A 12,307-nucleotide genomic window follows, 5' to 3' on the forward strand; every position below is an offset into this window, starting at 1 on the left:
TGACAGGTAAGACGGACGGACACACGGATGGAAAGGGAGAGATGAACGAGAGGGGCATGAGAATGAGAGTGACAGACATACGGAGGGAGAGGGAAAGAGAGAGGGAGAGAGAGAGAGAGAGAGAAAGAAGGCACGTACATACACACATACACAGCGCGCCATGCATGAACAGTAAAAAGCATTACGTACCGTCCACAAGGCATGACGTGTGGAATAAACAGAGGAGCGCCAGAGCGAGAAAGCTCGCTATGCCGCCGCCGCACGTGCCTCTCATCTTCTTCCTTCAGCTTTTCTTCTTCGTCGTCGTCGTCGTCGTTGTGCACGGCCTCTCTCTTCTCTCGCGAAAAAGAATGCTTTTCGCGAAAGCGGCCGTAGCTCAATGGCGACGACAGCAAACGGCGGCACGAGGATCGCGATCGACGTACGCACGGCGGTGCTTCAATGCCCGTAATATCATCTTCTTGTCGACGCGGGGATAAGGCCAAGTTTTCCCCGTCGACGGAACACTTGTCACCGTTGCTCGCCGCTCGCTCTCATACGAGCGCACGGGCACGCGTGCACAAACGGAACGCGCACAGTGGTTATTCGTTACTCGTCGTCTCTCGCGTTGCTTTTCCGTCTCCCCTCGCTTCCCGCTCTCATATCGCAAACTCGACGCGGCAAAATAACGATGCGTACACGTCCCGGCGAGTGTACGTACCTCTCTGTTTTCTCACCACGCTGGACCGCGCGATCGAACCAGAACCGACGTACCGTACACTTTGACAAGTAGAGGGGTTGCTTCTCTTCTCCTTCCTCTCTCTTCCTCTTCGCCACTTTTCTTTTGCTCCCTTTCTTGTTGCCTCGTCCGCGTTTCACACGACGAGCCTCGTTGCCCCTCGTCGTCTACGCCGCGCAAGGCGAGCCGCCATTTTCCTACTGCGCTGATAGGCCCGGCCTATTATCCCTCTCGGCCAACAGAAAGAGAGAGGAGCCGCGCGCGAGACAAGGAAAAAAATAACGGCGAACGAAGCACACGATTCACTGGCACTTGAACGAGCTGTTCGATCCCGCGTGTGTCACGCGGCGACGATCGTTCGACATTGTCGCGTTTTCCACTCGCTCCCGAATACTAACCACCGAGTAGCACTGTCACGCGGATCAGTCACGAGTTCTCACGGCGAACGCGGAGCAACTCGTACCGTTGCTACTACTGCCGTCACTGCTGTCGGCGCTGTCGCTGCTGGTGCCAGTTGTTCCTTTCGCGGCGCCATCTCTCTTCTGTGGCAGGGCCGTATGTAATTACAATCGCAACCTGTAGGCACGCATCTGAGTGCAGCAAGAAACGCGCTCCGAGAACCCCAAATAATTCAAAGAGTAAGTATATTTTTGTTACGTGAACCGACGAAGTTATAATGTATGTATTCTTCCATATTCTTGAATTAATACATTTCGATTTAACGCTTTCAAAAGACATTAGTTTAAATTTCTTGAGGGGCTTTAAATCACGCTAACCTTAGGGATCTCTAAGTGCTTAGTCCGGCACTGACCTCGACCAATCAAGTGTTATTAATGAACTACCCTCCTCCTCACCTTTGTTTAAACTTTTGATTTTTTGAAACTGGAACGTGTAAGAAACGTAGAAATATATCTACAGTTAGTAAAAAAAGTATTTCGACGTTTTTTTTTTAAATCGCATAACTTTGTTAGAATTGGTCCAAATGACATGAGTTTTTTTAGAAGCTAGAAGGATTAGTTTGCTAAGTGACGTGTTTCGTCGGTTTGAAGAAAAATGCATTTGGCCAGAATAGCAACAAAAAATAGTAAAGGTCGTTTTTTAAACTTTTTTTGTGAGCCTGTAATGAAAATTCAAAAAACCCGTTTGTAGATTGAAGCAAGTTACATACATGCCTAAAATTTCATCAAAATCGGTTAACGTTGCTGATTTCGGGAATTTCGCGATTTTCGACCTTATTCTGCGATCTTTAAGCGTTTATAGCTCAGAGCAACGTTAACCGATTTTCATGAAATTTTAGGCATGTATGTAACTTGCTTCAATCTACAAACGGGTTTTTTGAATTTTCATTACAGGCTCGCAAAAAAAAGTTTAAAAAACGATCTTTACTATTTTTTTGCTATTCCGACCAATTATTTTTTTTTCAAAATTACTTGATATATCACTTAGCAAACTAATCCTTCTAGCTTCTAAAAAAAACTCATGTCGTTGGGACCAATTGTAAGAAAGTTATACGATTTTAAAAATATCCAAATACTTTTTTTATTAACTGTACATTAATGTGTTCAAACGGAGATGGACTGGAAATAAAGTTGGGCTTTTTAGAAAATTTTTTATCAACATTTATTTATAAATTTTAGGCGTGTATAACGAGTAAAGATATAATTAGTCAAGATTATTGTTTTAAATGGTATACTTTTCCTGAATGTACCAAATATAACATAATTTTATTGTTCTTGCGCTTTTTCCATTCATTCCTAATATTATCCCTACGAAAACAATATTTGAAATACTATTAAGATTCAAATGTTTCCCGGTATGAAATAAGGAATCGCTTCTGTACTTATTTCGTCACATTTTTCAAAATTATGTAACCACTGGGAAACAATCATTAAAACATGTTGAATATCTACTATCTGGGAGAATCCGCACTTTACAGCAGAGTTCGAAACTATAGCAGGGAGTTCTTTCAAAAATGCAAAAAGGGGTCATGAAAATATCATATAATACTTAACTACAATAATGATGTGTGTAATACATAAAAGTACCTATTAACCTATTTCTTTAATAAAATGCAAACGTTTATATGCAAGTACATTTTGCAGGAATGTACTATATACTAAGAAATTTGTGCTCGTCAAATGTTTGGCATTTACAGAATATTGCACAAAAAAAGTTATATAATACTTTGCTCGTTTATTTTTAGTATTATCTCGTCTGATCATGTAAATGCCCCTGATCGTTAATTTGCAATAGAACTTGCAACTTCTTTCAACGAAAACGTGCAGACATATTACAATTTCTGTCATTGTAATTAAAACAAGTGCACATATGCTTTCACAGCATATTATCAAATTACGTAAAAAAAATTGTACAAATATGTCACGTAACTAACATTGTTCGTTATTGCAAAAATCTATGACAGCATTGACTAACTGGTTGCCCGCGAGCCACCGGGGGCACCTCCGTCTTGCTGCCACGCTGAACCGCCCCATCCATACATCTACTTCCCTTCTCATTTCGGCTGCAATCGTCAGAGTCTAGTAGGTATGGAGGGGGCCGTTCAGCGTGGCGACAAGGCGAAGGTGCCCCCGGTGGCTCGCGGGCCACCAGTTAGTCAACCCTGATCTATGAATACTAACCAATCGCACTTCGCATACGTACTTGTCCCGCAAAGGAGGTCTTAACAACTCATACGTAATATTTCGATAACAGTGTCGACGTTTTACCTTTAAAACCTTGTAAATCCAAATATTCATAGGAATGAAGTTGAAATTATTAGGAAATGATTTACCACATTCAGCAAACTTGTAAAACAGGAAAATTCGTTACATAATTTCTTACAAAATAAAATTTCTTATAGCAAGAACACAAGATCAAACGAGTACTTAATACTTCGGGAATCAAACATTTACGAGATTTAAAAAGTAAGGCAGTTTCGTGACAATTAAACGAAATTATCAAAGTGAAGGCTCTGAATTTTCATAATTAACCTCGTCACTTTAGCTAAATCTGAGTTTGGCTTCCCCATGCTCTTGATATAGCAGTTCTCGCGATCCTTTTACCAATAGTCTGAACAATAAAACCAATTTTCTGTAACCTGTCATGGTCCAATATTTTCCGACCATCGAAGATGTATGCTGGTTTCATCATATTGAAGTAAATTTGTTTGTAATCCAGTTCCTGAAATAACGAGGAAAAATGGCGATTAATTGTGAAAACATTTCTCAAACATTCATCCATAATTACCACTTACTATAAATTCATCCCATTCGGTGCACAACACAATAGCGTGTGTATTTTGTGTGGCGCTATAAGCGTCTTTGTAAATACTGATTCTAGTTTTTACATATTCGGGATTGTTCGTCACACTCGGATGTGTCAAATCTTCGATAATTTGGCTTTCTTCAACCTGTATGAAAGAATACGAATTTCGTGGTAATGAATCGAACATTAAAAAGTATACATTATGATTATTATTACTTCACCAATACGATTATTTCAAGAGTTTGGGGTCATATTTAAAAAAAAGTTGCTTATATAAGAAATATTGGCTGTACTTCCGAAAGGGACCGATGGCCGATCGAGATTAAACTTGGTGAGTATTACGAAAGGTGTGGAAAGACCCCAAATATAAAATTTTAGCTTTAGCAATTAATGCGTTCAAAAGATACAGGGGTAATTGTGTATAGAAGGTTACACCTTACCGATTCTTTTTAATCACTTTACCACGGTCTCTGCTCTTAACAATATTTCTGTTGACTTATTCCGACTCCCGGGTGTTAGTATTGGTTGGGGCTAGATTAGTGCGGGAGACGCGTAAAGCATGGTAGCGAACCGATATGAGTTTGGCGATGCTAAAAATGAGACTGAAGCTACAAAATTTCAAAATTAAAAAATTGGAGGACGGGAGTGCTCCCGGGCAGGGGGGTCTGCACCAACGTCCAAATAAATTTCCCCCCAAAAAATTAACAATATTTTTTTATTAATATTTCGGAATCTAATAAATACCCGCAGCTACAATTTCAGATTTAGAGTCCACACACCCTCCTCACCCCTCTCCCCAAACCTCATCTCGATCGGCCACCGGTCCCTTTCGGAATAATATCCGAAATATTCAATTCCTAAGCATTATCCTTCAGTTAACTGTATCAGGACTTTGTCAAGAGCACTTAAATTCTTATGAGACTGTAGTAGGCCCCATTTTAAACTTCGAAGATAATCGAATCGGTCACATTATCAGAATCAAGTATCGCTACTTTTCCATTGAAGAGAATCACCTTAGGATCGTATATATGAAGCATAGCGCCCTCGTCAAGTAGAGTCTTGGCAACGTGAATGGCCGGTGACTCACGCGTGTCGCCGGTGTTCTTCTTGAAGGCGAAGCCCAGCATAGAAATCCTTTTGTCCGTAACGGTGTTGAACAGTGACTCTATCACTTTAGCCGAGAACCTCGATTTCTGGTACTCATTCATGTCTATCACCTGCTGCCAGTAGGCGGCTACTTCAGGTAAATTCAAGCATTCGCAAATGTACACCAAATTGAGAATGTCTTTCTGGAAGCATGAGCCGCCGAACCCAACGGACGCGTGAAGGAACTTCGATCCTATTCGAGAGTCAAGGCCAACCGCCCTAGCCACCTCGGACACGTCCGCGCCGGTGGCTTCGCACACCGCCGACAGAGAATTTATGCTGGATATACGCTGCGCCAGAAACGCATTGGCAGCCTAAAATCGAAATTAATTAGTCGTGCAACGGTTTGTTCTCGCTATCTTAAAATTCAGCAAACACCCGTACAAAGATAAGGGTACGGGCGAATTAACTAATTAACTGCACATCCGTTGCGAAACGCATTTAAAATGCAGAACGTGACACGAACGGGCTACGTATTTGGCAAATAGCGAATTATCATACAGACGTATTAATCGCTAAATACACATTATCGATAATTCCGCTCTCTCACCAGTTTCGAAAGCTCTGAACTCCAAGTGTTGGTGGTTAAAATATTGTTCCTTGGTATCCAATGCTCGTACACCTTGCACAATTCCTCGATAGCGGCTTGTCCTTCGGGAGAGTCTTCGCCTCCGATTAGAACGCGATCGGCATGCACCAAGTCCTCGATAGCGGTTCCCTCCGCTAGGAATTCCGGGTTCGAAAGAATCTGAAAAGGTGGCCGTTATTCTTGTTATGCCTGCCGTCGTACCGTTGCCGTCGATGATACATATTAAACGACGCGCAATAAATATAAAAAAGCTGGCTAGACGAGAAAGAAAGAGGTTGTGAACGCAAACGATGAGCAACAGCGCAGAGAAGCGTTTTAAACGATCGGCATAAACTGAACAGGTATTACTCAGGTAATTGCTGACCATGCCTGAAGCATCGTCTAACGGCAAGCCCGAGGAAGTGGAACGAGCTATACTGCTTTCGGCAAACTATTGAGTAATCACCGTCGAATATTCTTATAGCAGTTAACCAATGCGCCGTTAAATTAAAATATTTAAATACCATAGCAACGAAATATATACCTGTACAAGCACCGATGAACGTAAAGGCGTGGGGATAAACGATGTTCTAATAACATTGAGTAGTTTGCCGCCGCGTCAATGTAACGTTGTGTGCCAGCAGTACATATATGTATATGGAGAAATATATAAAAAATATGTATATTTTGCGGTATGTTGTATTGACGCGACTGCAAAATGACACAGGCCGCTCGTCTGCACCGGGCCTTAGAGTGTAAAAACAACACTACTAAATGTTATTAGAACATCGTTTATCCCCGCGTCTTTATCGCTCATTAAGATATCCAACAAGTTAAAAATATTAACATTCGGAACAGCGGTAATATTAATTCTTACTACGCCCTATACTTCCATTTATTTCCAAGACACCGTGCATAGTACAGTCTTCCTCGGAGTATTGAAATGCTTTTTTGCCCGGATTATCGGGAAAGATCTACCCACCCCACAGTTTTGTTTCCTCGCTACGAGCGAGGGCCTGCAGTCCCGGGTAGGCCGCCCGTTAACTGCCGAGAGCAGTAAAACCATTGGGCTAGGTAAAATACCCAGTACAGAAAAATAAAATCTTCATGTTTTTGATAAATGTTCATGAAAGTATTGCCAATGGATTTTTTAAGATTTATCGCCGAAAATGAGTTCAAACGCGAAGCAATTCAGTCCATTTTTAGTGAACGTCACTATGTTCCAACACTAGAAAGTGACTTCTTCCCGTTGCACACTATGTAATACTGCAGAAGAGAATTTAAATGGAGAATATCAACGACTTCACCAAATTGTAAAGTGTCTGCTGAAGATTGCTTAAATGCAGCCTTCAGGAGAAATTGCCTGGATGTTTAGTACCTATTTGGTATTACGAGGATTGGAAAATTATTTCGATAATTGCAGGAGAAATATTGTGAGTTAATCACGGTAAGCGTGCTTTTCCCTTAAACCGGGGCACTGGAATTCTAATCGTATTTTCATAATAAAAAATAGACCGAATTGCCTCGTGTTTGGACTCATTTTCGTCGACATAAACTCACCAATCCATCTGTAATACTCTCATGAAGGTGTAATCAGTAATATTAAAATTTTCATATTCAATACCGAATAACTCAATTCGCCGTCGACCGAGGGTCTCCCGCTGGTGGGCTGTTTCTCTCACTCTCGGTTTACGTCGTTCTATAACTACTTCCCCTGCCTCGGTACATGGAGAATTCCCCGGTCTTGAATCTTTCTCGATAATCCAGGGAAGACTGTATATTTAAACTGAAGTATTTGAAAATTCTTCGACACAGTTGAACCGTTTATAAATTTTCTTTCTTACATAAATAACATTACCTGGTACGAAACTCCTGGCTTGTGATTCGCACGCAAAATATTCATGATACTTTCGGCCGCCCTAACTGGCACCGTGCTCTTTTCGACAACAATCTTATCTCCGCTCGCGATGTTAGCGATTAGTCTGGCAGCGCTCTCGACGTATTTCAAATCTGCCGCCCTTCCTTTACCGTTACCGAACGTTTTCGTCGGCGTGTTCACGGAGATAAATATCAAGTCCGCCTCCTTGATCGCGGTCTCCAAATCAGTGGAAAAGAACAAATTCTTGCCGCGACATTTTCGCACCACCTCGTCCAGGCCAGGCTCGTAAATGGGCAATTTGTCGGAATTCCATTGGGCAATCCTCTCTTTGCTTTTGTCGACCACGGTCACTTGAATTTCGGGACACTTGAGTGCAATAACGCTGCAGGTAGGGCCGCCCACGTATCCGGCACCGATTCCGCAAATTTTCCTGATCGTCATTTTCGAATGACCTAGCGAATAACGTCATTGTTCAGTATCGAGTGATAACGGTACTTTCCGTCTGTACTAAGTAGAACATTTCTTTTCCATTTCGGACAACAATTTTCTATAAATTAAAAACCGCTTAATTTTCAATCATGAAAAGTTTCACTGGTAATTTATTATCGGTCAATATCTACACAATGTCCCATGTGTCCCGTGCTCTTCTAAATTAAGAACTACGCGATATACTATTAATCACTGTGCAAACAATCGTTACCCACCAAACGGAGCATTGTGCACTTATCTATCTCTTATTGTAAGTAAAAATATAATTTAGGACATAGTGTTATAGTAAAAGTCATAGTTCCGTTCACATATTGATTTACTTATTATTGAATTAACAAAGAATGAGTATCGCGCGATGAACTAGAACAATTTTGAGCGTTTTATTGTATCACAACCATTAGAATCATTAGATTAAACTATCTGGTACTTGATCAAATTCTCGTGAATATGTGACTAGAATTATCAACGCAACGAATTTTTCAACTACAAATTTTACTCTCTCTAGGCTTCGACGTAATTGTAAACGGATGCAAACAACGGAGGCGATTTATTCATTAACTTTTTCTCAGTGATCGTTACCGAAACACCGGATGACGGCTACAAAGTGTAGTACAAGCAGCGATCGTTCCAATCGTCTATCAATACCTTCAATAACCCTGAGTGATTAGATTTCTCGTCCAACGAGCATTTGAAATAATGTAATAGAGGCATCCTTGACCTGCTATTGTTACCTGTAGCTAATGCTTCTAAATGTACGCTCTGATAGAAAACGTGATGCTTCTCGGATCTCGACGGATGGACGGAAGGAAATGTCACGATAAGTCGAGAAACGCCAACCACGCAGTTCAGGCGTACCGACCCGAGCACACAAACGAACGACGGTATCTCGAGCACCAGAGAACACCATTCATGACAAGAATGTATCGCAGACGAATCGTCGAGGCGTCGCAAACGCTGACACAGCCCGAGACCTCAGCGTCCCTCGTCAGAAAATAAACTGGAGGCGGCTAGGTCGCACGCGCGGTCCCTCCTGTTACCACTTTCTGGTCAGTGCTGTATTCGCGCATGCGCATTTAAAAAAACTGGCAACGTAGATGACCCCAGATGGCCATTCAAATCCGTAAAACTCCTTCGGTAAGGAAAATAAAATTCTAAATAGCAGTAAATCGCTAGTGTATTTTCTTGTCTATTAACAAACGTTCGACTTTAAATTAATATTAAATCAATATTAAAGTTTTTTATATTCTAACAGCGGATCCGACAGGCACGCACTGGCACTGCACTGGTACTAGATATTATTATACTTGAGTTTGATTGATTCATTTTTATAGAGCTATCTCCGTATCTATCAGAAGCAACCAATCAAAGTCATGTATGATAATTTCTAGCACCAGTGAAGTGCCACTGCCGCAGTGGCGTATCTAGGGTGGGGCAACTAGAGCTCGTGCCCTGGGCGCTAATGCCGAGGGGCGCAAAAAAGCCGAAAGAAATAGTGTTTCTTAAATAAAATTATTTGGATGGTTAATGTTAGTAGTTTACGTTTGTTATTCGTGTGCTTCGCATGCCTCTTTAGAGAAGCTTCGAAAAAAAACTTGCTGCACTTTTCGGCAGGATCGGCGGAACCCATAATGCAAGTTATGCCCCGCATAAGGGCGCCAGCCGAGAGGGGCGCTAAAAAATTATATCGCACACTTAATAATAAAAGAATCCAACTCCCACATGAACAAAATGTAAATGTAATTCTTCTTTTTATTGTACCTCGTAAATACAAAACATATTAAATAGAAAACAGGTGCAGAAATTTGGGGGCGCCAAAAGTGTTCTTGCATGAGGGCGCAACCATCCTCGCGCCGGCCCTGCTTTTCGGCTTCATTTGCCTCCAACTTTCGTCTTTTTCGCCCTTCAGCTCCACTTTGTATAAAAGGATTATCTAAATTCTAAATAATATGCTTCTGAATGATATGCTTGGGCCGAGCGGCGGGGAGGGCGGGCGCAATTCTGTATATGCTTGCCCTAGGCACTGTTTACACTAAATACGCCACTGCCCGGTGTACATACATCCGTATGTTTATGTGTCAAGTGAATGTGGAGTATCGAAAGAAAATTAAATCGAGATATAATTCTGTATATTATTTTGTCTTGAACAATTTACTGTAAAAAATGATACACAGTCTTTTCATCATCAACTCCTCAGGGTAAGTGTCAGGCCATAAGGAAGAGAGCGGATGTGTTATTTGACAGCTGCATGGTTAGAAGTAACGTGTTTTCGTTACGTTAAGACACATCTGTTAAGAGTTTCAACAAGCTGACCAATTCCCTGAATAAACCAATCTCACGAATTCTATGCACTGTATTTTATATTCAGAGATGTATTCATGGAGAAACATTGGAAGAGCGCTGTCGAACGATCGCTGTGTGATTATTTCTTTGATCAGCAGCGAAGAGTCTTGTCTCCCGAGGATACACCACCTGTAATTGCAACACCCCATCACTTTTTGATCAGTATATATCGATGCAATATGTTTTTCGTCGCGGTGTGCATGACAGAAGGTACTTTCCAAACTTTAGGCGATACGTTCCCATTATTAGGTCATTTAAATAACATTCCGTTGTTGCAGTTCCGCCGCTATTTGTAATAGAATTTTTACACAGAGTAGTGGATACATTCGAAGATTACTTTAGCGAATGTACGGAGACTATCATAAAAGAAAATTACGTGGTCGTGTACGAATTGTTGGACGAGATGCTGGACAATGGTTTCCCGCTAGCTACAGAATCCAATATACTGAAAGAACTTATTAAACCACCGAATATATTGAGAACAATTGCGAATACTGTTACAGGCAAGTCTAAGTGAGTATTTCGATAGTTTATCGACGGCGAAAGATGAAATTTAACGTGTTCTTACCTGCTTATATTAACAAACCACAGTGTTAGCGCAATATTACCAAGCGGGCAGCTGTCCAATGTACCCTGGAGACGCACCGGTGTTAAATACACCAATAACGAAGCATATTTCGATGTCGTAGAAGAAGTAGACGCTATTATAGACAGGACAGGGGCGACTGTATTCGCAGAAATTCAAGGCTATGTGCGTTGTCTATACGATGCTATTAATTTTAATTCCGTGCGTCGAGTGAGAGTAATTTCTACAATATATTACTCACATTGTAGATCGACTGCTGTATAAAGTTAAGCGGTATGCCAGACTTAACACTGTCTTTTATGAATCCCAGATTATTTGACGACGTTAGTTTTCACCCATGTGTTAGATTTAAGAGATGGGAGGTAAGTTTCGTTGAAAGCTCAGTGAAGTTTATTGTTTATGTGATTAACAGAATCTGTGTTCCGTTTACAGTCGGAGCGAATACTCTCTTTTATTCCACCGGATGGTAATTTTCGACTTCTTTCGTATCACATAGGATCGCAAAGCATCGTAGCAATCCCAATATATGTGAGACATAATATCAGTCTTAAAGAACCAGGAGGCGGTAGATTAGATATAACTGTAGGACCGAAACAGACTATTGGCAGAACCGTATGTATTTCTTTTTTTATACAGTTCATATGTGGACATGTAAAATCTCCTGTAACGTTACAGTACTATGTGTGTTTCAGGTAGAAAATGTCACGTTAGAAATTCCCATGCCAAAAATAGTATTGAACTGTACTCTGACTCCAAATCAAGGGAAATATTCTTTCGATCCCGTCAGCAAAATACTGTTATGGGATATTGGCAGGATAGATGTTACCAAATTACCGAACTTGAGAGGCTCGGTATGGTTACAACGATCGAGCAATTTATAACGTGTAAGGAAATATTTACAAAAAAATAAGAGTGAAAATTTGTTTTCAGATTACCATTCAAAATTCAGCCAGTGTAATGGAGTCTAATCCTGCGATTAATGTATGTACACGCTGTGTAGAATATTATAACACATAATATTCGAGTTATAAATGATTGAACTCTTTTCTAGGTCCATTTCACGATCAACCAATTAGCCGTCTCTGGCTTGAAAGTTAACCGGTTAGACATGTATGGAGAGAAGTATAAACCGTTTAAAGGTGTTAAATATATTACCAAAGCTGGTAAATTTCAAATAAGAATGTAAATAAAAAGTGTAACAGTCTACGTATAAAACGAAATATTTTTCATATTAATTGTAACTCTAAATATACACCTTAATATAAATTAATAAATTCTTATAAAATAGCCCTTCATGTTCGTAAATGTTAAACTTTT

At 40.7% G+C, this 12,307-nt stretch overlaps 3 protein-coding genes across 5 annotated transcripts in view; 1 reads left to right on the forward strand and 2 right to left on the reverse strand.

Moving 5' to 3' along the window:
• The window catches only part of Babo (TGF-beta receptor type-1 babo), a 40,812-nt gene extending 39,623 nt beyond the window's left edge, over positions 1–1,189 (reverse strand). The window contains exon 1 of one of the 3 annotated variants that reach the window (XM_076808780.1): positions 190–1,189. In XM_076808780.1, coding sequence (XP_076664895.1) covers positions 190–274 — 85 coding nt within the window. In that variant the 5' untranslated portion in view covers positions 275–1,189. The remainder of the gene's footprint in view (positions 1–189) is intronic. The other 2 variants (XM_076808778.1, XM_076808781.1) reach the window with 2 other exon arrangements.
• Positions 1,190–2,910: 1,721 nt separating this feature from the next.
• On the reverse strand, positions 2,911–8,927 carry Sgl (UDP-glucose 6-dehydrogenase sgl). The gene is made up of 7 exons (XM_076808800.1): positions 8,796–8,927; positions 7,555–8,027; positions 5,679–5,876; positions 4,996–5,442; positions 3,972–4,127; positions 3,367–3,898; positions 2,911–3,150 (listed from the first exon to the last, which is right to left on the reverse strand). Exons 2-6 carry the CDS (start codon positions 8,014–8,016, stop codon positions 3,722–3,724), a joined length of 1,440 nt encoding a protein of 479 aa, XP_076664915.1. The 5' UTR covers positions 8,017–8,027; positions 8,796–8,927; the 3' UTR covers positions 2,911–3,150; positions 3,367–3,721.
• A 1,179-nt stretch (positions 8,928–10,106) lies between these two features.
• Positions 10,107–12,264, forward strand: Carmine (AP-3 complex subunit carmine). Its single transcript, XM_076808138.1, has 9 exons — positions 10,107–10,259; positions 10,430–10,614; positions 10,683–10,917; positions 10,996–11,155; positions 11,239–11,352; positions 11,423–11,602; positions 11,683–11,841; positions 11,921–11,971; positions 12,042–12,264. Exons 1-9 carry the CDS (start codon positions 10,225–10,227, stop codon positions 12,174–12,176), a joined length of 1,254 nt encoding a protein of 417 aa, XP_076664253.1. The 5' UTR covers positions 10,107–10,224; the 3' UTR covers positions 12,177–12,264.
• Positions 12,265–12,307: the final 43 nt, after the last annotated feature.

The sequence above is a fragment of the Andrena cerasifolii genome, chromosome 3, assembly GCF_050908995.1.
Source record: "Andrena cerasifolii isolate SP2316 chromosome 3, iyAndCera1_principal, whole genome shotgun sequence".
In the NCBI taxonomy this organism is placed as follows: domain Eukaryota; kingdom Metazoa; phylum Arthropoda; class Insecta; order Hymenoptera; family Andrenidae; genus Andrena; species Andrena cerasifolii.